Below are 25,176 nucleotides of genomic sequence, written 5' to 3'. Positions count from 1 at the left end.
TTAACAATAAGAATCAATTTTCATCTATTTTATTAAAATTAAATATCAGCCATTTTTAAAATCTATGGAGTAGAAATAATATATAAAAAATAAAGATTTTCCTTACAAAAGAATACGTTTCAATCAGACTTGCTGTTTTTTGCCTTTCCCATTGTAGAGTAACGCCTATCAGCATATTAAATTAATGCTTAAAATCTACCGTTCAAGCCCAGTCGTTTCAACTGCAAACCACAGGCCAGTTAACGAATGGTCTCCATGCCAAAACCCTATAAAAACGATTCACTATAATCCAGTGGGAAGAGGAAGAAAAGAATGGAGGGAATACTTATTTCTGCTGTTGCAGGAGATGGAGAGAAGCGTGGTATGTCTGACATGGATGACTATCTAAAGGAACAAATATTTAAGAAACTTCCATTAATATCAATATTCCAGATTCGCCTAGTTTGCAAACAATGGAATGAGATTTTGTCCTCGCGCAAATTTCTGTCTTCGTTGCCCGAGCAGAATCCATGGCTTCTCATATTCGGTGAAGATTATTGTATGTCTTACTGTTTTTCAACCAAAAAATGGAGGGCCATCTCTCTCTCCTTCCTTCCACCTACTCTGCAAAATAATTTCGGACTCTATATGAAATCAAGTACAGCATTGGGATTGCTGGCTTTTTTCAAAACCCACTTTGATTTCTTTAAAAAAAAACCAGAACTATATCTTTGCAATCCGCTTATGAGAATTTGTTCACGTACAGAAATATGGATGACTGAAAACTTTTATGTTGTACATGGGACAAATTCGGAACCATATTTGTTAGAGGAAGAAAATAAAAAGTCCTTAAAAATATACCATTATTGTCAAGATTCATGGGAGATTAAACATAAGTTTGCAAAGGATTTAGACTTATGCCCTGATGAAATGGTTGAATGCAAGGGCGTTATTTTCTGGAGGACAAGTAGTCCTGCAATAGTTGATGGTTTTAGTATGGAAGTTGATTGTATCAAACCTGTGAGAATGGCTCCGCCACCCTCCCAATTTGTTGAGGATGACTATAAGACTGGAACTTTATTTAAAAGTATTGTTGCATATGGATCGTCTGTTCTTCTAGTGACATTAAGGAACGAATATGGGGATGAGATAGAGCCGCTGCGTATGGTTATTTGGGAGTTGTTTGAAGACAAGCAAGATAACTCGCTTTGGAAGTGGAAAGAATTGGTTAGAATGTCTGCACATGACTCACTCCCTCAAGTTTTTCGTGGAGATAAGCGGATCAATGAGGGCATTACAGTGGGGAATTACTTGTGCCTTCGCTTTCGAGAACCATATAGTCATTTGATCGTTGCATATGATTTAAAGAAACGAATTTGGCAAATTCTTCCACAAAGCGGACGGAAAGACTTTACTCAAATGCTGTCATTTGGCCCCAAACTTATTTTCCCGGAACTTTTACCTATATTAAAGGAATGATGGATCACGAGATCATGGCAAAAAATTGTCATGTACTGAATTTTTTCCCCATATTTTCCTTGTTTGAGAGAATGATGAGTTATAAGACTGAGAATAAAACTATATTGAGATATCTGTTTTTAAAAGTGATTTTTTTTTTAATCTTAAAGACTTGTTTCAATCTTGATAAATTGGACAATATTTTGCTATATGTCAAATGGCTTTTATTCATTCATTTATTCAATATTTAGTAACTTGTACATTTATTTAAAAAAATGTTTCATTTTCAATACAAATTTAAATGGTGGATAAGTATCTATTGCTTTAATCAATTTTTTTTTTTTTTTAAATAGTTGTCTTGGATATTAGTTCAAATCTTTTTGATTGCCAACGACTTTAAAATATTCAAAGAATAGAAGAATGTAAATAACTGATTATTATTCAAATTGTAATATGAAAGAACATCTTTGATTCAATTATATTGACACCAGTATATAAATCCCTACTTTAATTTTTTTTTTAACATATATTACTTTATTCACTTTATTAATGTCTATTATATTAATTAACATTAAATTTTTATAACAGCCTTATTTATATTTCTATAAAAAGAAGTCTTTAAAACTATATAATAATTATGAAAGTTATTCATATTTATCCCTTCCAATATATTTATGTGTGAAGCCTAAAGCACTTAAGCACATTTTATTATATGTGTAAATAACTTTTAAAGAGGAGTAAAGTTTGCTCAAACATCTAATTATTATAATAATGAAACTTTCTCTTAATAAAGCATTTCTTTAGCATGAAATAGTAGTTCCTACCTTATTTTATCAGGTGCACCAAGTAGCGAGTATGTTTAAGTATATTTTATCTTTGTTTATCTTAAGAAAAAGAGGTATCCCCACATAATATGGTGCCCTAATTTCTATTTTAATGCACTCCTTATTTATTCGATACTTTGAGCATGTGTGCAGAGTGAGGTGGACATTTATTTGGAAAGTGCCAAATAAAGTGCCCTCTTTTATATATATATATATATATATATACTCTCCTGTATTCTGTTCTCAATATGAATTAAAATATTCTTTCTTCTCTAGAAAGATATTGGTGTATTCTTTTCACCATTAAAAATTTGCACTAATTGCTGGAAATAAGTAGTTACGTTTGTTGGCAAAACTCAAATCTCATTACATTTGGCTGCGGTAATGATTTGAATATTTTGTCAACAGGATTGCTGTTACTTTACTGATTGATACATGGTAATCACGTAAGTACGTATTGCAGAACTGGAGAGTGATAGACAAGATTGTTCTACCAAAATACATTTATGAGGAATGGATGTAAGATGTCCTACTGTCAATACAATTTACTGCAATAAATTTTACATACTTCTTACACGAATCTTGCACGTGTGAAGTCCCATGGATTTTTAATGTCCTCAATTAAATTTTGAGCTGAAGATGTACAGAGAGATTGAGCTTGTTGTTGTGGTGATGTACCTTGCTCTATTTAATAACCAGACCAGAGAAATTAAAGATGCCATTCCCAGTGAAGTATTCATTGACAGGCATTATAGTATGATTGAGACTACCCTTGACCAGAGGTGGCATGAGTTCAAGTCTGGTTTCAATGTATCCTTTTGTTTTTCTTTTATATAATATATCAAACTGCTGGTTACATTAATATTATGAAGCACAAATTACTGTGAAATATGGGCGTCTAAGAGTGAGCCTAGGTCCTTAAGCAATTAAAGAGTTTGACTGGTAAAGTATATTATCATTTCTTAATGTTTCTGTTTGTTGAATCCACTCCCTTCGCTAGAAAGGGATCTGTCTGCAAGGAACTTCATTTTGTTGCTGACTTACATAGGGATTGTTCTTTTATGTGAGCAACACACAAATTACATTTGTTTAAAAAGAAACACCTAGATGACTATTACAGAAATATCAGCCAGGTTCACTTGTACTCGCAGTTCCTTTCATAGAATGAGCAACCAAAGAAATATTGTACTCAGCCTCAAAGTTTCTGTTAGAAGTCGTCCCCTATGTATGTACACATATTCAAATTTTCTCAGGGTATCTATTATTTGGCTTTATGAGGGCTCCAATAAATTATTGACTTAGGGTTTATGCTGAGAACACTCAGGTAATAAGTATGATTCGATAATCAAGCTTACAATCGAAGAACATCGTAGCATACGCATGACAACTATGGTATATAATATGTTAGGTATGTGAGCATGAAAATTTAGAGATCTATATGCAGATAATGGGCTCAATGTAGCATGAACAGATCTATTATTAAGTTGTATTCTATAATTACAATATTATGATCTTGTCATGTTATTATTCCTTGTTAATATTATTTTCTTCTTTCCTTTAGTTGTATATATCATTAAATGCACTTGTGCTCCTACACTCATTTATTTCTCTTCTACGTATATATATTAAAAAGATTACTAACTTGTATATGGTATGATTGCATAACTAAATCTTAACTAATGAATGATTAATGGCATTAAGCGTTTTCTCTTTTCTATTTTCTTCTTTCAATCCAAAGTTGGGTGGGTAATATGGTACGAATGCAGCAATGCAATATGCTTGACACTATCATAAGCTCATCCCATAGAGTACAAAAATCGTGTTACAATTATTACTTTTTATTGCTCGCATGACATAATGAATCCTTTCCTATTCCAAGGAGGACTTTCTTCTTTGTTCCCATTCAGGCATCAAATACTTGTCCCTCAACCATAAGAGGAATTTAAAGGAAACACACGAAGACTTCCATCCTTCTAGAATGATTTTAAATTTAAAAAAAACATGAATATATGTAACAGGCATGCCAATACATGAAATCTGCAATATCATCTTCATGAGTCCAAACAATTTTATGCCAAATAAAGCAGCTTTCTCTTTCATTACACAATGAAAATCTTTAATCAAACATATTGAAACATCCTTAAATTTCTGTCTCAAAACAGTCGTACATTCTTCAATCAATGTATATATAAGAATTAGAAACAAAACACTAATAGAACTTTCTTTTCTATTACTTAATAAGTTTTTTAGTCAAAACATGATAATGTATCTCTCAAATTAACATTTTAAATATAAACGTATAATCTTCATTAGATGTATTCAGATGGAAAAGAACTCACAAAAGGTTGCTCTCCACCTTACCATAATGGCGTCATGAATCCTCGTAGGCTCTAGCCATACCATCGAACAAGAATATTATTATAAATCCATATTAAATTCATGGATTCTTCTCATATGCTACAAAATGACCAAGGATAATATAATACCCAAATTTTCACATGACCACTACTAAATTCACTTAGATCTAAAAATAGCACTCAACCTCCCATATTAGCTTTTGTTCCTATCAAATTAGAGATGAACCTTCTCAAACCATATCAATCTTACAACACATAAATAAGAAGGTTAGATGGAGTAGGGATGACTTATCTCTCTAATTCCATGCATAATTGGCCTCCATCTCTCCATGCAAGGCATCCTTCCTTCTCTCAAATCTATCTTTTTTTCTTCAAAATCTTGCAAAGGGTGTTCAAATATGGGGAAGTGGGTAACAACCCATTCCCCCTTCAAAAATCAATATAAGGGAGATTAACTTGGAAGGGTTAGATGTGGAAGTGACAATTGTCACCTTCCCATCCTCTTCCCCCATGTAGTCTTTTCCTCATTTAATAGGGGACAACAATTAGGATACTCCATTTCCCAAAGTATCCCCTCATAAATGAGGTATGGAGGGTGGAGTGGGTACCCTCAACTCATTTATCGTCCAAATTCGTCACTCATCTTAATGAGAACTTTTAGAGGGTGAAATCCAGTCCCAAGGTCTTTATTGTATGCCCAATAGGCCCCCGCCTCAAGGGTATAGACCTTGGGAGTCTATTTTTGTAATTCAAACATGGAATTTGACTAAAAAATGCTCATTAAAGACCCACAATAATAAACCTCGTAAAAACATCTATATCTAGTAATAAATCCCCATTTCCTTATAAGTAAACAATACTTGAACTTATGACTTTTCATAGAGTAAATTGATTGGAAATATGTATTTCTCCCTTAGTCCATGTTACTTTCCTGCACTTAGTAAACACATTCAAAAGCATAGTTAGACCACAATAATAATTCATATTATTTGTTATCAATTTTCATCTTGTTTACAAGGGAAGATCAAGAATATTGAAATCAAATTATATCATTCATAATACCATGATCTATCTATTAAAGAAAAACATAATTGGAGTTGCATTAATTATATGTGAGGTGGGGTGTTACGAGACTTGAACTTTCCTCATTATCGAACTTCATAGTATTCACATCCTTGGCCATATTTTGGATAAGAGAAAGAATTTTATTTGCATTGTCCACAAAAGGATTTGATTCAAACTATTCTAATGCAATTCGAGTTTTTCATTAAGAGTATTAACTCTATCCTTAATCAAGTTGATTTCAAATGGCATCCATTTAAAAAGGTTGGTTTTTTCCTTTTGTCACATCTATGGCTACCACCAACATGTCCCATGTTCCAAAGGTAGAGGACCTCTTATCCACTCCCGTGGGGGGTACCTTTCTCAATTTCAATGAGGATATCAATGTGGAAATCCATCCCCTATGGGTCGACACCAAAATCAAGGATGCTAACCTTGTCCCATGCCTCCTCATCCATTTTCTTTTTGAAATTCCCACTTAAATTCTCCAAATTCTTCTTGACATGGGGGGAACTGGACGTCCTTTTATCCCTGATAACAGAATGAGACAAATTAGGGCCTTTTTTCTTCTTTTCTTTCACCTTTATATACTTTTAAGACAAATGATTTCCCCACCTAAGATTTACCCTTCTTAGTAGAGCTAAGGGTTAGGCAATCTAGAGCATACTCCTTCAAGGGCACATAATCAAAGTCTTCTTTATTTTTTTCATACCCATGAGGCCAATTGGCAGTAGAATTATCATTCTTAGGGTATTTGTGATTACCAATATGGTAGCAAGCATCATCAGTAGAAGGGATATATTCAGAGTCAATTAAAAAATTAGAGAAATACTAGCAAACATTTTGGGTAAACCCAATATTACATTTAGAACAAAATAGTTCATATTTAATAGACAAAGCTTTTTCATGCTCCGTGATAAGGAGACTGAGGCCTTCATGGATAACCAAGGAGTTGGGGTTTTTTTTATGAGCATTAATCCCATGTCCCAGAGAAAAAAGAATATAGGAGGGAAATGATATCCATCTATCATGCCTAAAATGATTTAAAAAAATGAAATGATAGATAAATAGGCTTATAAAGTGACCATCAATGGTTAAGTACCTCATGATAACTTCTACAACTTTATCCCAAACGGATTTGATGGACATATAGTTGTATTCCCCATCAATAGTTTACTTAACCCTCTTCCATGTGTGTGTGTGTGTGTGTGTGTGTGTGTGTGTGTGTGTGTGTGTGTGTATGTATGTATGTATGTATGTATGTATATATATGTATGTATGTATATATATATATATATGTATGTATGTATGTATGTATATATGTGCGTGTGTATATACTTATACACACACAAACACACACATATATACATACATATGTACGTACATATTATGTATATGTGTGTGTGTGTGTGTGTGTGTCTACACACACACACACATATGTACATATATATATATATGTACATGTGTGTGTGTGTGTGTGTGTACATATATATATGTATATGTGTGTGTGTGTGTGTGTGTGTGTGTGTGTGTGTGTGTGTGTGTGTGTGTGTGTGTGTGTGTGTGTGTGTGTGTGTGTTGGTGTGTGTTTGTGTGTGTGTGTACAAATGTAAATATATACATATGTACACACACACACACACACACACACACACACACACACACATATGTTTATATATATGTATGTATGTGTATACATATATGTACATATATATAGATGTACTTATATATACATACATATATATACTTGTATATTTGTACTTATATGTATATATGTACTTATATATACATACATATATATATGTGTACATATGTATGTATATATGTGTGTATATATATACACACAGATATGTATATACATGCATATGTATGTACATATATATGTATATATATGTACATATGTATGTATATGTATATATGTATATATATGTATATATATACATATATACATATATACATATACGTACATATATATACATATATATATATATATACATACATATATATATATATGTGTGTGTGTGTGTGTATGTATATATATATGTATATGTATATATGTATATATATGTGTGTGTATATATATATATATATATTTATATATATGTTTGTGTGTGTGTACATATATATATACATGTACACACACACACACACACACACACATATATATATATGTATGTGTGTGTGTGTGTGTGTGTGTGTGTGTGCGCGCGCGTACACATATGTGTGTGTGTACATACACACAAGAATATATATAATGAATAACTCATATTTATGTTTGTATATGTATTTAAGTATATGTATATATGTATGTATGTATACACATACACACACACATATAATGAATAACTCATATTTATTACTCTCACCATATATATAAATTAATTTAGATAACTCAGACTTATATATTTCATTTCCCACAGTTACATCATACATGTATTAATGTCTTATGGCTGCCTAGCTTGAATGTTTATACCCAGATATAATTCTCCAATGATCTTTCTTAGTGAGATATCATTCATGGGAAGAAGCTATGTAGAAATGTGATGTCCTTCTCAATGTCTTAAGATTACTAATAAATATGCCTTGGTTCTTGTATGTATAACTTAAACTGTAAACCTAACTATGATAAGAGTATATGCTTGTATATCTTTATTATGTATGATATGTGCATGATCTGAAGGCACGTCTTTCATTTGCAAGTTAATTTCTTGGTAAGTTCAAAAATTCCTTATCTTAACTTAATTAATCTATGATCTTAGGTCAAGTTTGTAAAACTTAATATGGGGACATTACATCCGAATTTGGATTTATTATGCTTCTCATTCTTCTTGCCTCTTTCCTTAGGTCTTCCACGAGTAGTTAAGGCTTCCTTTGAACTAATGGATACCTTCCTCCACATCTCTTCACCAATAAAGGAACCCACCACATATTTAGACTTCAAAACAATATAAGTACTAGGTTGATAGCCATAACAAGAGAATCCCATGAATTAGGAAGAGAACAAAGCAAGATGTAACATTTCTCATCCTCATCCATCACCAATAGATGCCAGTTGAGGCACCAACATATTGAATACTACCAGGTGGTTTGTAATCCATCCACCCTCTTCCATTTTCAAGGAATATATTTTCTTGTTCAAGAAAATATAATTCAATAAATATTTGGTTTGATTCATCTCACCAATCTTACTTCATAGCTTCTTTGCAAATGTCTCTTCATGGATATTGACTAGAACAGAGTCTACCAAGCACAATCTGATTAGACCCTTAGCGTTATGGTCCATAACATCAAACTGAGCAACTACAATAGGATTGGAAGGTCTTGAGATATTCATATCAATAGTATCCCACGGATCTCGATCTATTAGCGGATCCTCCAAATTTAGCTTGCACGTCTCAAAATTACTTCCAAAAAAATTATCCACCTCTATTATCCCTAATGAGATTTCCATGTAATAACTTACTACAACAAGATCAAAAAGCATCTTATGCACAAGCTCCCACTCAAATCTAGATTACATTAAAAGACCCAACAACCTCCAACCGAGACCAAAGGTGATTGGCTCTAATACTACTTGCAAGGAAGCTAAGTAGTAGAACAACTTCCTACACTAACCTTGAGAGAAAGATAATACAAAAATTTTTGCAAATCCTTACAATAGTTATAGAAAAAATATAAATAACATGCATACCACAACACAGTGATTTATGTGTGGAAAACCCTTTTGGTAAAAAACCCCACATTGGAAAAGCCACCCAATATATCATTCATAATCAATAATAAATTACAATATATACTTGTAGATAAATATTTTCATAGGAGTATAACTAACTAGAGATTTAGAGATAACTAAATAGCTATAAGACTCTTACACATAACCTCCATCTCATGCACCTCATATATAGGAGATACAATACATGAAACTGTCAAATGGTATTACAAAACAATGAGCTAAAACCACCCAATAAAGTGGAACCGATCTTATGTTCAATCCTAAATGTCCTATGATGTGTCAAAACACACATCAACATGTGTACCTCCCTTTTACAAATCATTTATGTGTCTAAAGCATTTTTATATTTCCTATTTCAGGAGACCAAATTTCCTTTTAGCATTTAAATTCTCCAAGGATATTTTGACATGGATATTTTGAACCTTTTTTTGTCCCCATTGACCAAATGAGATAAATTCAGGTCTTTTTTATTCTCTTTCACCTTTTCAAAAGATTTGGATGACTTCCTCACTAGAGTTTTATTCTTCATAAAAAATCTAAGGGAGAGGGAGTTAGGGACATACTCCTTCAAAGGCACATACTCAGAATCTTCGTTATTAGTTGCATACCCATGCGCCCATCTAGGAACATCCTTTTCCTTCCTAGGGTATTTATGACTCCCAATATGGAAGCAAGAATTATCATAAAAGGGGGCATCTTCAAAGGTAGGGTAAAAATTTAAAAAAGTGATGACAAACATTTCTAGAAAACTTAATTTGGTATCATGATGGTTTAGATTGAATGGTCAAGGCTTTACCATGCTCCATCAGAAGGAGAATGAGTACTTCATGAAGGACCAAGGAACTAGGGTTCCTTCTATGAGCCATAATCCCATTTCTAAGAAAATAAAGAAGGTAAAAAGATAGATAAATCCATCTACCATGCCTAAAATGGTTCAAAATCATGAAATGATAGCTAAACAAGTTGGAAAAATAACTATCAAGGGTTAGATACCTCATAATAACCTCTATAATATCAATCCAAAGGGGTTTGATGGACACGAATTCATAACCCGTATCAATAGATCTCTTAACCATATTCCATTTAGCACCCTTAAAGAAGACATTGATTGGCTTGTCAGATACCTTGCGGTCTTTGTGGAATTTCTTGCCCCCCCATCAATATTCCTGTATTTTTTGTAATAATGTCTACTATAACAATATTTTGACCTTGTATGCCTAAAGAATTCAATTCTCCCAACCATCCACAAAAATTTTAGTAACTAAAGGATCATGACCATGAAGTTTGTCCATGGGGGGGTAATACCACCTGCTGAATTTCAATCCCAAACAGAGTGATTATTCTACCATTTTCTATAGGAGGTGGGCTTAAATCTATTTCTATCTCCATATATAGCTTTTTTGTAGTTAAAAGAGAACCCACAACCAAATAGAAAGAAGCAAGTCCCAAGAAAATAAGAAAAAGCTAGTCTTGAAAACAACTTAGACCTAGCAAACTTGAAATTAAAAGATCTACCTTTTCCTTCCATAATCAGGAGTAGACATTTCATCCATCCCATCCACATGAGCCAAGATTAATGAACCATCATACCAAGAAAGCCATCCACTTAACACAATCTAATATCATCAGTGATTAGATATTTAATTTCAATAGGGATGCAATAAAAAACCCCCCACCAAATGATATAATGTTGCTTAACACAAATATTAGCAGAACCATTAGCAAACTTATTGGCCTCACAAAAGACAAAATATTTTATGCTCTTCCAATGAATTAAGTATATCAATGCAATCAAGGATCAAACTTTTAATTTTCCAACTAGGGGCTTGACCAACCCTATAATAGTTAATAAAGTTTAGAGAATCACTCTCTAATTTAACCTTTCTATAGCTATTGTAGACTACCATTTTGATACCAATGTAGGGTGCCTTTTCCTTGATATAGTGTTTGCAATATATCCAATGTTGTTACAATTATAAAAAATGATATTAAAATCAAACAATAGAGAAAATATAATTTTGCTAACAAAGTTATTCCTTCTTATTCAACCCTTTCTACAATCCAAAAATTTATGACCAAAATGATTGGAATTAAAACAATAACTAGAAAAAGAATAATTGAACCTAGTATTGAATCCTTGTCCTCTTGATGCTTGTCTTTCAGATACCCAATTCTGTCTCTACACTTCAATGAAACCATCAGACATATTTCTAAATTTATTAAGTGGTCACAAATTTTTTAGATCTCAAACTTCCAAAACCCTTATGTTTTAGATCATAATTGTTTGACTTCATAGGATGTTCAAGTACCTTTCCTTTCTGATACCCTATAAATCCAATGCCATTTTTTATATGTGGTCACCTCTAACAGTTGATTATTTGATCCAAAGTGTCTATAATCTTCCCAAAATTTAGCTTTAGTTGACTATTTTCTTTTCAAGATCTCTTCTTAATTCCATAAACTCTACTTGACATGTTTCACAATATTTTTCTATGGTTAGCAGTCTCTCTATCAAAAATTATTCAATTTTCTTTGCTTCTACTTAAATCCTAAAATAAATGACTACCTTTTCAAGTTTATCAGTAACTTTGTCATTAGCCTTTAGTTCCTTAATGATTCACTTCTTCAATATCTTTATATCATTTCCATCACAAAGAAACTCACCCATAAGATCAACCTCATCATCATCATCATTTATGGACTTCATTCTAGTATTGCTAATAGGAGTCTCGATCAACATGAATAAAGCCTTTTTCATCTTTATTTTGGAAGTTCCTAGATCTTCTTCTTCATCAAATAAATAAATATCCTCATTTACAATTAAAATATTCTAATCCTTTTAAACTTTTTTCTTCTTATTGAAAAAATAATTTTCCATTCCTTTGACCTTCATTGTTAGGATCCTTGTATAGACACTTAGCCATAAAATATGTTATGTCACTCGAAGTGAAACATTTAAAAGGTTATTCTTAACCTTATCCTTTCTAGAATCTATTTTTAATATTCTAACAATTTTTTCCTCCTGGGTAAAAGTACAAAGTTGTGTCACACTTTTATAAAGGAAATGGTCAATGCTGATTCAAATTTTTTGAAGTAAATCAATAGAAATTGAAATATATGTTTTGAATTTTGAAATGATGTAAAATAATAAAATTTATATTCTTTTGTCTATTTTATGTTTGTAATTTTAAAAAATTATTTGAATGTAGTGTTTTATAAAGTAAACACCATAATTTAGTTGCTGATAAAATGCTGAAATTGAAGTTACACAAGCCACCACACTTTAATTAGTAAATCTTACTTTTTTTTAATCAATTTTTTTTGTGTATATTGATAACTTGAAACTTTAGTGTATGGATATATTTTTAACTATTTTTTATAAATATATATTTTTCAATAAATCTGAAAATTTGCGTCTGCTGAAATGTAACTCTTCCCAATTCCCACCAGTTTTTTTCTTAATTATTTATCCAAATTCAAAAAGAATTATATCATCTTGACATAGATTCCTTTCTCTACTGCATCATATTTTTTTAAAAAGTTTTAAATAAATTTTGATATTTTTCCTTGACAAGATAATCAACCTTATATTTTAGTGCTGATGACCTACTTTCAATAAAAATAAAATATAAAATATAAAAAATGATTAAAATATTAAAAGATATATATATTTGAAAATTCACTTATAGATCTATAAAAGGGTAATTTTAAATTTCAAAAAAAATATATTATTTATAAGAGTAGGAGTTGTTAAAATATCGAGTTTTTTTTTTTTTTTTAATTAGACCCAAAGTGGTATAAAATATACATGTAGTACACAATTCCAATTGGAAAATTTGTGGTCCACATATAACTTAACTATAATGAATGTAGATAGACCATATGTTTGACTAAAATTAAATTTTAGTTAGAATTACTTAAATTCACTTGTGCTGATAAGTTAGCCTGAAATGTGACACAATTTTGTGCTTTTACCCTCCTCTATATCTAATTCATCATTAGAATTAGAGTATTCTTTCTTCTTTAATACCTTGAAAGAAACATCATTTCTGGAGGATTTTTTACTATAAAATCTTGTCTCATAAGCAGTTAAATATCCATGTAAGTCCAATACAGTTTTTATTTTTAGATCTTAGCCTTTTCAATTATAACCACCTTTGGATCAAAACATGAGGGTAGGGATATAAGTATCTTCTTATTAATTACTATTTTCTTTAGTTCTTCACTTAATCCTCTTATAGAGTTGACTATCTTATCAAACCATAGCAAAAATATAGAAATATTATCATCCTCTTTCATTTTTAGACATTCAAATTGTTTTGTGCAAGTCCAAAGCTTTAATTCCTCAATTTTATCATCTCCTTCATTGTCTTGCAATACATGACTTTCACAAAATCAAATATATGTTAAAAAATATTTATTACTCTAGAATTATATTTACATGTCTTCCTTTTGACATGATCTTTTGGGAGATTATATACAATTTCATATCGATCCATACCTGATATCCAAAACTCAAATCCTAAAGCCATTAAATAGGATTTGATCTTTCCACTCTAGAAAGAATAGTCAAGTCTATCAAATAGTGGAGCGTGGTTTGATGATGGACCTTCTAGGTAAATTAAGTACGCCATCGCAGATCTACCTCAAGTTGTTAATCTTTCTCCAAGGAACTTATACCTGATACCAACTGAAGGCCACAAAATATGCTAAGAGGGGGAGGTGAATTAGTATATCCTAATTTCAAACTAATTGAAGATTAATTACCATTAATAACTTCTCTAACAATGTACCTTAAAAACATAAAAGTAGGTATAATAGGTCTCTTCAATGAGGTAGCAATTAAAAAATACACTAAAATACATATGAACACATATAAACACAAGATATAGGTAGAAACTCAAGATGGGAAAAGACTCATTGAGAATAGCTTCTCGGATCTATTGCCCAAATCTAGCCTCACAAAATAATGAATCACTTGCAATTACAAAGTAGATGCCAACCTAATAGAAACACTAATCTCCTATTGTGTTTGCAAGGACCAACCTATAGGACTCCATGTACCTAGGAAAGTGTCTAAGGAGCATGGGGTTTGAAATTATTTAATATTTGTGGCCTATTTCTAAAGACAAATAATTTTCATGCGTTGATATATATTTCTATTATTTATAATGAAAAATTAGGAAAATGCTAATATTTGCATGGATTTGGAGAAGGAGAAGAGTCATGCATGTGAATTCATTGGGTGATTACAAATAAAATGAGAAAAGACAACTTGTTAGGTGCCCACTTTAGAAAATTGAAGAGACACCACCTTAGGTGCCTTTTGGAGAAATTGAAGCGTTATGTATTGGCTATGTGTTTTTATCTCAGATAGCCATATGTTGTGACAATATATTGAATGTGAAACAATCTAGCACTAGGATTTGTGATGGAGTGTGCATTTGAGAAATTTTAAAGATGAGTTATGTAGAGAAGTTGTGGAAAAAGTTTTTGAGAGTATGTAAATAGATCGCCAAATGTGAGGCAATTCGAATTAGGACTTAAGAGTGTTAGTAAGAGGATTTGTGTAGAAGAATAAAAAAATATTGAAAGTAGAATAGACAAAGAAGAAAATAATATTTTTTATTGGATGGACTCTAAGGATTCTTGTACTTGAGAGAAGAGATAGGAAATTTAGAGATAAAATGATAGAGATGCATTGGCAATTGGATGATAAAAATATAAAATAATTATATTTTAACATTACAAATATATATATATATATATATATATATATATATATATTTGATCGATAAAAGGCCGAAGCCAGAGAGAATTTATTAATTAAAAAATGATAATTAAAACTCCATTCAGTGTGGGCACTAGTAGGAAAGAATGGAGGGAAGAAAACCTTCGGTCTAGCCCAGATCCATTAATGGATCAGAAAATTTAATGCTAGAGAAAGTTGATAATAAAGAACATGATACATAAATCCCTAGATAATGCATATCCAGGTGAATCTACTTGAAATAATACTTAAAGATCATCCACACTTTCCCTTAGTGCTACGTTTTGACCCTTCCCTGATAATGATAACCTCGATCGTGATTATCAACACAGCTCTAACCTGAATGCTTGTTTTGCCCAGTTTGGATCTAACCATTCCACTGTTGTGCATAAGAACCTTATCGTACCTTACAACCCATATCAATGTTAGAATGTTTACAATAATTATATACTCTACAAAATGATAATAGCTTGAAACATAACTTTCTAATTGATTATTAAAGACAACTTCCCTCAGTGGGTATCAAACCCTTAAACTTGTTGAGATAATACCTGCAAGAACCCTCATTCCTGCCATACAGCAGAATATTGCAAAAAATGTTAGCCAAAAAAATACCCCCATCCATAATGCCCAACCTATACCAAATCATCTGCCAAATAGCTTTAGAATTGAAAGCACTACCTTCACTTCCAATATTGAAGGATATGCAATCAGAGACAAAACCTATTAAGAAGACTGGGCAGACATTTATTTCCAGACAACCCACCCATATAAAACACTAAAAAGGATTAAACATAGAGAAAACTTCCAACCATCACAGATCTAAATCAGAGCGGTCATCCATCTTAATTTGGAAAACCTTCCTTTCATAAGACACAAACATCTTTGTTTATAAAATCATGCCAATAGAAGTGCGATTACAAGAAGATGGCCATATATATATGTGTGTGTGTGTGTGTAAATATCTACCTAAATATATGCAATTATATATATATATATATATATATATATATATATATATATATATATATATATATATATATATATATATATATAAAGCAGAGAGCAAAACATTATCATATCTAACCAAAAGCTAAAAGAGCTTCATGATGAAAACTCTTTCGTCAAAAGGCTCTAAAAATTACCTCACTCCCTACAGAGAAACCTGGTTTAAAACACTAAAGAGAGAATATGAAAATCTTACCTTTAGACGGAATAACATATATACTTAAGGATAACATATATATATATATATATATATATATATATATATATATATATATATATATATATATATATATATATATATATATATATATATATATATATATATATATATATAAACATATGTATCTATATATATGTATATTTATATATATATTGTTGGAGCCAATTTGACCATAAATTAAGAGAGCAGAATAGAGGCTAAGATGACAAATAAAAATAGCTAAACCCATAAGCAGAAATCAGTGAGCTAGATAGAGAAAATCATAACAAAGTCTAGAGAGTATATAGATTAAGCATCCATAAGTCTTTAAAATATAAGTTTGAAATAGAATGAAAGTTAGACAAAATTCTTGAGAGTTAAAAAGGTAACGAAAGGGAAAACCCGAGACAAACCCCCTATTATGGTGCAACATTTCCATCCCTACTACTCTGATAGACAAAAAGGAACCAAAAATGAAAGAAGGCCCCCCCTTCAGTAGAAGCCTCATCCTTTCCTTCCCTGCTCATGAGGGCCCTTGGTTTCTGAGCACTCTGGCTTTATTGAAGAGGGGGAGGCAGGAGAGGGAGGAATTGGCATATCATCTGGAATCACTGTAATGTTCTTAGCTTTGAGATAATTAATAAACCATTTGGTGGATTTTTAACCTACAAGAGCCATAAAAGGAAGAAAAAACTCCTGCTACTGATAGGGCTATAAGCTTCAAAGGCCTGAAGATCCTCTATAGCTAGAATGGGGAATCGTGGCACTGATTTATTCATCCTGATAAGGATATCGTAATCCCAAGGCTTTGGAGCTGAAAGCTCTTCATCAATGTTGACCACCACCCTCTCCAATTCGCCCAACATTTCCTTTTTGAAGACCTTTTTGCAGAGCTTCATCACTACATTTCTATCTTTCTGAAGATGCATAGCTATTGCTAAGAACATCGCTGTGATGTCTGGATTAGCTCTAGTGCGGTCCTCATTTAAGATATAATCCCTCCCCAAGGTTTTCATAACAACTCCGATAACCAGGGGATTCGAGTGAATCAGAATGCCCTTCAATCTCTCCTTTTTGATTTCCCCTACAAAGGCCATCTGCCGTTTGAGCCCTAGAAGTCTTAGCAGAGTATCCATCTGAGCTAAATGGAAGATAAACTAGGACCTCAACCAAATGGTTTAAATATAGCAGGAGCATTAATGCTTCATGAAGAATAGCTCATCTAGCCATAGAGGAAAGCATAATACAGACAAATGATCGATATCGAAGGGCCAGGATGCAAATGGAGTGATCTCAAGGATCTAAGAAATAATTACCGCCGCCTTAAAGCATATAAGCAAAGGATAATTATGCCTTCAATCGCAGAAGGAGTGTCACATCATCATTACTAGAGTACCGTCACATTGGTACTAATTGAGGAAGAGTTGGTGACGAAGGACATCCAAAAAAGAAAAGTAAATCCCTCTTAAAAAGCCAAAGCTTAAGCTTAAAAAGGCTATAATGAGCCTAGAAGGCTTAGAGAAGAAGATAAGGCGAACTCTAAAGGGATTCATAATATTTTATTCCTTTTAGTATGCAATGTATATGTAAATATTAATACCTATATATCCATGTATATATATTTCAGTTGTAATGATACATATGAATGCATGTCTATATACATATGCATATTCCTATATACCGTTGCATACTACTAGTCATAAAATCTCATATATCATCTCATACTATATATCAAAATATATATATATATACATATGTATAGATATATGTTTATATCTATGTATAATAATCGTGGTTTATACATATACATATAACTCTATACTTTATGTATATACCCATATTTATATATCTAGCAGGGTATATATAAGTTTTGGATTATATCTTGAATGCATACCTATATATATAATAGAAACTGCTAATCAAATTGTATATATATATATATATATATATATAGTGAGAGTAGGCATATATATAGTTATAGGTATATATCTATATATATGTTTAAGTAAAATATATATATATATATATATATATATATATATATATATATATATATATATATATATATATATATATATATATATATATATATATATATATATATATATATATATATGAGTGTATGAGTGGATAAGAATATATAAATTTATATGTATATATAAATACATATACCTGTATATATTTGTATGAGTATGACTGTATATAAATCTGACTCCTATGAATAAATGATTTATATTTGCCTATCATAATTATGGTCTATTAAATTTTAAAATTGTCATATACATTTAAAATTGACAATAATTAGAAAGACCATTAAATTCCATGGTCAAAATTGAAACTGAATTGAAAAGTTATGTTTCTAATACATTCTGCAGTGGATAGCTGGCATTTTATTTTTAGTTTCTGCAGATATATATGTAAACATAATGCAAGTTTGTAAGTTTTAGAAAGGTCAACCAATGATCTATATAACGCTGAGAATCTTTTATAGTATTTAGTGCAAATGGTAAAATTTGATGTTTGATGCTGCAAAAATGGCCCTTAACTTTGACTGTTTGTCAAACCTTCTGTGCGAGGAAGATGCAGATTGGGATGATGAGGTCACAAGTTCGAGCTTTCCCGAGGACAAGGTCGAGAATTTAAAGAGCATTGAGCTCGCTAGACTGCCAGATTTTCCTGTTGAAGAGGAGGAGATGATATCTTTGTTAGTGCAGAAGGAGAAAGAGCATCTTCCCCGGGAAGACTACGTTGAGCGTTATCTAAACCTTGATTTAGATATCACGGCTCGTCGAGAAGCAATCAACTGGATGCACAAGGTATATCAGAGCTGAGTCTCGAGAAAACTAAAATTTTGAATTTTGTTACAGATTATTAAGTTTATTTGCATAGTATTTAGATTACGCGGCAGTAAAAATAGGAATGCATTAACTCGAAGAGAATATTTTCTCTATATACAATTTGTTTTTCTCTATACGAATTAAGGAGTGGATTTAATTGCAGGTTAAAGTGCATAATAGTCTGAGTCCTCTTACAACATACTTATCAATAAATTATTTGGATCGCTTCCTGTCAAGCTATGAATCGCAGGTGAAGCCTCACTGCTACATTCTGCATTGAATTTTAATTATTATACTCATGTTAAAGGTTTCTTTGCATTGATTACTGCTACATTCTACATTGAATTTTAACTATTTTATTGTTAAAGTTTTCTTTGCGTTGATTTGTAATACTTTTGTTAAACAGCAAGGTATAGGCTGTCCGTTATAGTTATTATTGGTTGCGTGCCTGTCACTCGCAACGAAAATGGAGGATAAGGTTCCGCCGATTATTGATTTATAGGTAAAATAGAATCTCAGCTTCTTTACAAGGTTCAAGAATTTTCGATATGGTAAAAGCGGAGCAGTTATGATAAAAAATCAAGCCTTTCTATTTTCAACTTCTTTACGCGGTTCAAAAATTTTTGATAGAGTAAAAGCTGAGCAGTCATGATAAAAAGTCAAAGACTTTCTATTTTCAACTAATGTGCAGGTCGGAGGTGCAAATTTTGATTTCGAAGCTAAAGCAATATACGAAATGGAAGTCAAAATTCTAACAACGTTGAAATGGAGATTATGCTCCATTACACCTTTTAACTTCATTCATTACCTCTTGTTCACAGTCAAAGGCACCAGCGCTGTGCCTCAAGACTTGATATCTCGAACAATCACCTTCATTATCAATACTACTAGAGGTAGAAAGGAATAGTATTCAATTACAGTAAAACTTCTGGAATGAAAATTGTGAAGACTATATCGATAAATATACCTTTTCGGTTTTGAAAAGCGATTATTCAATCTTGCAGTGATTGATTTTTCGATTCATCAGCCATCATCGATTGCTGCGGCAGCCGTTATATGCGCTTGTGAGGAGGTTTTAAAGACAGAACCAGCAGATTGCAAAGAAGCCATACTATCTTCCAAAGCATTCAACAAAGTATAATTTCAGCTTTAAATATTTTGCTTCGATAATGGCTTATTTAATCTTTAAACTTTATTTTCTTTGCCAACAAATAGATTTTGCTTATTTTATCTTTGAACTTTATTTTATCTTGAAATGGATTCTCCTGAACAAAAGGGCTGAAATCTTTGCAGCGCGCAGGTTGTCTTACGTTGCTTGAGAAGGCAGGGTGAATTCCTGAATAACTAAATGTTTTGCTGATCTGTTTTCTGCAGGAGAAAACTATAAGCTGTTACAATTTAATGCAGCAGCTTGTCATGGACAATTGCTCTAATTCATGGACAATTGCTCTAAAAGGAGTAAAATCAGCCATGAAACATTGTATATGGTAGTGGATCAACGGTGGTAAAAATGAAATCCCCCAAATAAATTTTATTAAGATTAGTGTTTATTATGATTGTTTCAAAGGATTTTTAATCCGAATAAGCATAGCTCGAGAGTAAGTGAATGCGTTGATTTAAGTCAGTCAGTCCGTCACGAGTTGATTTAATATTTTGGATTTGGTGTATTTTGAAGATAAACAGTTACACCAGGTTTCTTCTGTATTTAAGAGATTGGGATTGAGTTATTGCATTGCAATTTGTTGACAACTCGATCGTTTTATTTCTCTATAAACACCAATTATTTATTATAAAATAAAAGATTTAAGTTTCAGTTCTTTTCTGCATTATGGGTTCATTTCTGTCTAAAAAAAGATACGCATTCATTAGAAAAGTTTACACTTTTCTCCTAATGATTATCCATCACAAACGTGTTTGTTTTCTATTTAAACAAATTCAAACTTTTCTCTTAGTAATTATATTCCATCTCAAAATCAGCCAGCACCCATACAATTGGGAGATAACATGGACTTTGGGTTTACGCAGATAATAAACCCCACATCACGATAAGCCATTAATTCAGAAGCAATGAGCTAGACGTTAATAATATTGAACATGTTTTCCAAAATGAATCCCATTTTTATCGCCGTATTGCATTTTCATTTCTCATTTCGAGTGTCGCATTTTAAATTTTTTTTGCAAGTAGTTCATCCAATTCAATAGGATGTTTGGACACTTTTTTAAACACTTGTCTTTCTATTACCATTAATATATTGTGAGAAGCAAGAAACCTCCTAAAAAATGGGGGGAAATAGGAAAAGGGTGGAGCCAAAAAGTTATGAAAAGTACTAGAAGAATCAGAAGGTGTGAAATCAGATTGTCGAATGGGAGTTGAAACCTTTCTTGGAAAAGATTCATGGCGCTAACCTTGACTTTGTGAGGTATTTCGTCAAAAACTAGAAGGAGGAAGGCATTATTCTGTCCGGTAGAAATGTGATTATCAATGAGGGTCTGATTGAAGAAGTTATGGGCCTCTCTACTGAAGACATGAAATTCTTTCATGACAGGTAGATACTTGATGAAGCGGTCATGAATTTTCTTAAATCTGAGGAGGAGAGGGAAGCACTGGTAAAGGTTTCGAATAGCTGCTTCGAGGTCGGGACCATAAAAAATCTCTGGAGGGAGGTTCTAAGGGTGGTGATGGAATATATAACTATCGATGGGAGATTTACAAGGGTGTATGGCTACCACTTCGTCCTTCTCAACCACTTCAAGTACAAGGTCAGGGTTTCTTTTCCCCATTATCTAGTGTGTTCTCTTAAACACTGTATTCTAGAACACCGTAAAAGTCCTATCAGTACCCCTGTTTTGTATGTTGGTCTTATCTAGCTCATTCATGAGCACTTTGCTAGTCTATGTGCACCGTCCAATCCCCTTTTTCCCCCGAACTCTGATGGGTATGACACTAAAAGCATTTTGTGTTAGTTCCAACCGGTACTGAGAGTGGAGGGGTGGATCATCACTTAATCAAATTTTCACAATTTAACTTTTATCTTAAATCTGCATTCATCTAAGATCCAACAATATACTTAATCACTGGAGTAGAAATATACAAGCATGAAAAGTTGACAGTGACACCAAAGAGTTATCTCGTGGAAACCCAATAGGGTGAAAACCATGGTGTGAGTAGGAACTCACAAAATTTGTACTCTTCTGGAGTACACCTGGTTAAGAGCCATCCCTGTTAGGAGATACAAAGACACTTGTTAGGTGCCACCCAGTTAAGGGATTTTGTTCAAGGTCGGTTAGTGCCTTTACCCTATTAAAGGTAGCCTAATTAGAGGACAGAGAACATCAGTTAAGATGTCACCCGGTTAAGGGATTTTTACAATAGGGACCTATTAATGTCCACCCGGTTAAGGGATTTATGTTGCAGTTGTTAGAAAGAAACAAATGGATGATCTACTAAATTAGCTACTTGATAGCTTGATCAGATCTCAAAATGTATCACACTTTATACATACTGGTAGTGTCTTCTCTACACAATACTGATTTCCTTCTTACACCTTCGGCTCTTTACTCTGCCAATACTGATAAAAAAACTTTTGAATGAACTCAACAACACTATATACATTTCCTGCCGACACTTACAGGCATTCCCTCAATCAAAGCAATTGTGGATTTCAGAAGATTTAAAATTCAAAAAACTCCCACTCTTTCTCTGCGCGCCTTATAGCAATTCTGCCAAGTGTCCAACCAATTCTGCCACCGCATCTTCCAAGGATAGAAACTTCTTAATCGTGTTCAGTCAAATAAGTGCAAACCAGAAAATCTACATTAAACTGTGCATTACTGCATGGTAACTGAAATTTGACCTTACCAACATATGATTAGGCATAGACACACATCTACCAGCTCATCCTTTACCACCGCAATTGAGTAACCGATCACCACTTCAAGATTTTTGGTGATCACCTGTCTTCCTTCTATCATATCGGTGTACCGGTATGTCATTGCAGTTCTACATCACCTGTTCATCCTTTGATTGTTGGTTTGTTGTGCTAGCACCAAATCTCTTCCCCTATTTACCAGTGAGTTACTGGTTTGTTAGAGTCAACAAGTTTTCTTGCCTGAGTCACCTTTTGTGACTTCACCATCACCAAAGTGATCGATCTTCCTAAATGATAGATCGGTTGACTTATTTTATCTTTCCTTTAGCTGAAGTAACCTTTGATCATTCAAACCCAATGTTGTATCCATTCACTTTTTCTTACTAAAAAGTATCACCGCTCTACCTATACCACTTCACCAATTAGTGTCTTCACTAGTAAGTGTTGGACATCAATGACAAACCTTAGCACATATACCGGTTCTCTGGATTGACCAGTTTTGTCAATGCCAACAATCCAACAATCTCCCCCTTTGGCATTGATTGCAAAGACTTCAAACTCTGGCTAATTAGATGCATGTTTCTTCATCTTTGTAACAATCCAGTAATTCTGCCCTAAATGATGAATGAATATCTCCCCCTATCAGTGATATTAGTCAATGCTCAAGTACTCTAAACATATCTCCCCCTTTGACAACAATGCCAAAGAGTCCATTCTAAACACTTACAAGACTACTCCCCGTAACTGGAGTAGTCCACACTCATCAATCTAGTTGTTTTTATTTAAAAAGCTTGAAATCATACCAGATTAATGTAGAACCCTATTTGCTTACTTTATTCAATGGAGGGGCATAACCCCCAACTTACTTGTGAGATATTCAAAGGTATCCTTCTGTAATGGCTTGGTGAAGATATCAACTACCTTCTCCTTTTTTGATATGTACTCCAACATCACTTCCTTTTCCTGAACTTATTCCCTTAGATAGTGATATTTTGATGATTATATGCTTCATTTTGGAGTGCATCACCGGGTCCTTGGATATGTCAATGGCACTAGTGTTGTGACAATGAATCACTACTGGTCCAACCACTTTTTAGATTGTATTCCTTCCAGCAGTTGCTTGATCCAAACTATCTTTGTGCAGTTGATTGCAACAACTACATACTCAGCTTCAGCTATGGATTGATAAATGCAGTTTTGTTTCTTGCTTGTTCAAGATACAATCCTGTCTCCAAGAAATAATGCACCTCCACTGGTGCTCTTCCTGTCATCAATGTTTCCAACCCAATCTGAATCAGTGAAGACACTTAAACTGAAATCTCCCTTGTGTGGATACCAGAGTCCATACTCATCAGTCCCGTTTAGGTATTTGAATATTCTTTTGACTGCCATCATGTGAGTCTCTTTCGGGTTTGCAAAAAATATGGCAACCAAGCTAACAACCTCTGCTATGGACAACATACTGTAACTTAGTGATCATGGACCAGTAAAGTATCTCATTTACTTCTTTAGCCTCATCATGTTTAGACAGCTTGCAACCTGTAACCATATTCCTTCCATCTTCAAATGTAAACCCTTTTGGTTTCTCTATGTATACTTCTTCGTCTAACACCCCATTTAAGAATGTCTATTTGACATCCATTTGATAAACTTTAAACCTTTTATAAGTAGCATAGGCCAGTAAAATTCTGACCCCTTCCAGTCTAGCTATCAGTGAAGGTTTCTCCATAGTCTAAACCTTCTTCTTGAGAATAGCCTTTACAGACCAATCTCACCTTGTTTCTTATCACCTTACCGGTTTCATCCCTTATTTCTGAACACCCACTTGGTGCCTATGACATTTTTATTTTCCGGTCTGGGCACTAGAGTCCATGTATCATTTTTCTCTATTTTCTCTAGTTCTTCTTTCATGTCTTTGACCCAGTCATCATATTTTAGAGCCTCCTTTGTTGTTTTGGGCTCAAAAATGGAGACCATACACCCATTCTCTCTTTCTCTTCTTCTAGTTAGAGCTCTTGCATCCTTGTCACCAATAATATTTTCTGCAAAGTGATTATTTCTTACATATTTAGCTAATACC

General features: G+C 32.7%; 2 protein-coding genes across 2 annotated transcripts; both read left to right on the top strand.

Moving 5' to 3' along the window:
* Positions 1 to 312: 312 nt before the first annotated feature.
* LOC131049297 (F-box/kelch-repeat protein At5g15710-like) lies at positions 313 to 1,458 on the top strand. The gene has a single exon (XM_057983346.2). It carries the CDS (start codon positions 313 to 315, stop codon positions 1,456 to 1,458), a length of 1,146 nt encoding a protein of 381 aa, XP_057839329.2.
* Positions 1,459 to 18,924: 17,466 nt separating this feature from the next.
* Positions 18,925 to 20,718, top strand: LOC131049296 (cyclin-D2-1-like). Its single transcript, XM_059210565.1, has 6 exons — positions 18,925 to 19,206; positions 19,391 to 19,477; positions 19,658 to 19,726; positions 19,919 to 20,120; positions 20,232 to 20,362; positions 20,602 to 20,718. The coding sequence occupies exons 1-6, from the start codon at positions 18,925 to 18,927 to the stop codon at positions 20,716 to 20,718; spliced, it is 888 nt and encodes a 295-aa protein (XP_059066548.1).
* Positions 20,719 to 25,176: the final 4,458 nt, after the last annotated feature.

Source organism: Cryptomeria japonica, chromosome 8 (genome assembly GCF_030272615.1).
Source record: "Cryptomeria japonica chromosome 8, Sugi_1.0, whole genome shotgun sequence".
Lineage (NCBI taxonomy): Eukaryota > Viridiplantae > Streptophyta > Pinopsida > Cupressales > Cupressaceae > Cryptomeria > Cryptomeria japonica.
The sequence above is the reverse complement of the archived record's forward strand: the minus strand, read 5'-3'. Positions and strand labels throughout refer to the sequence as shown.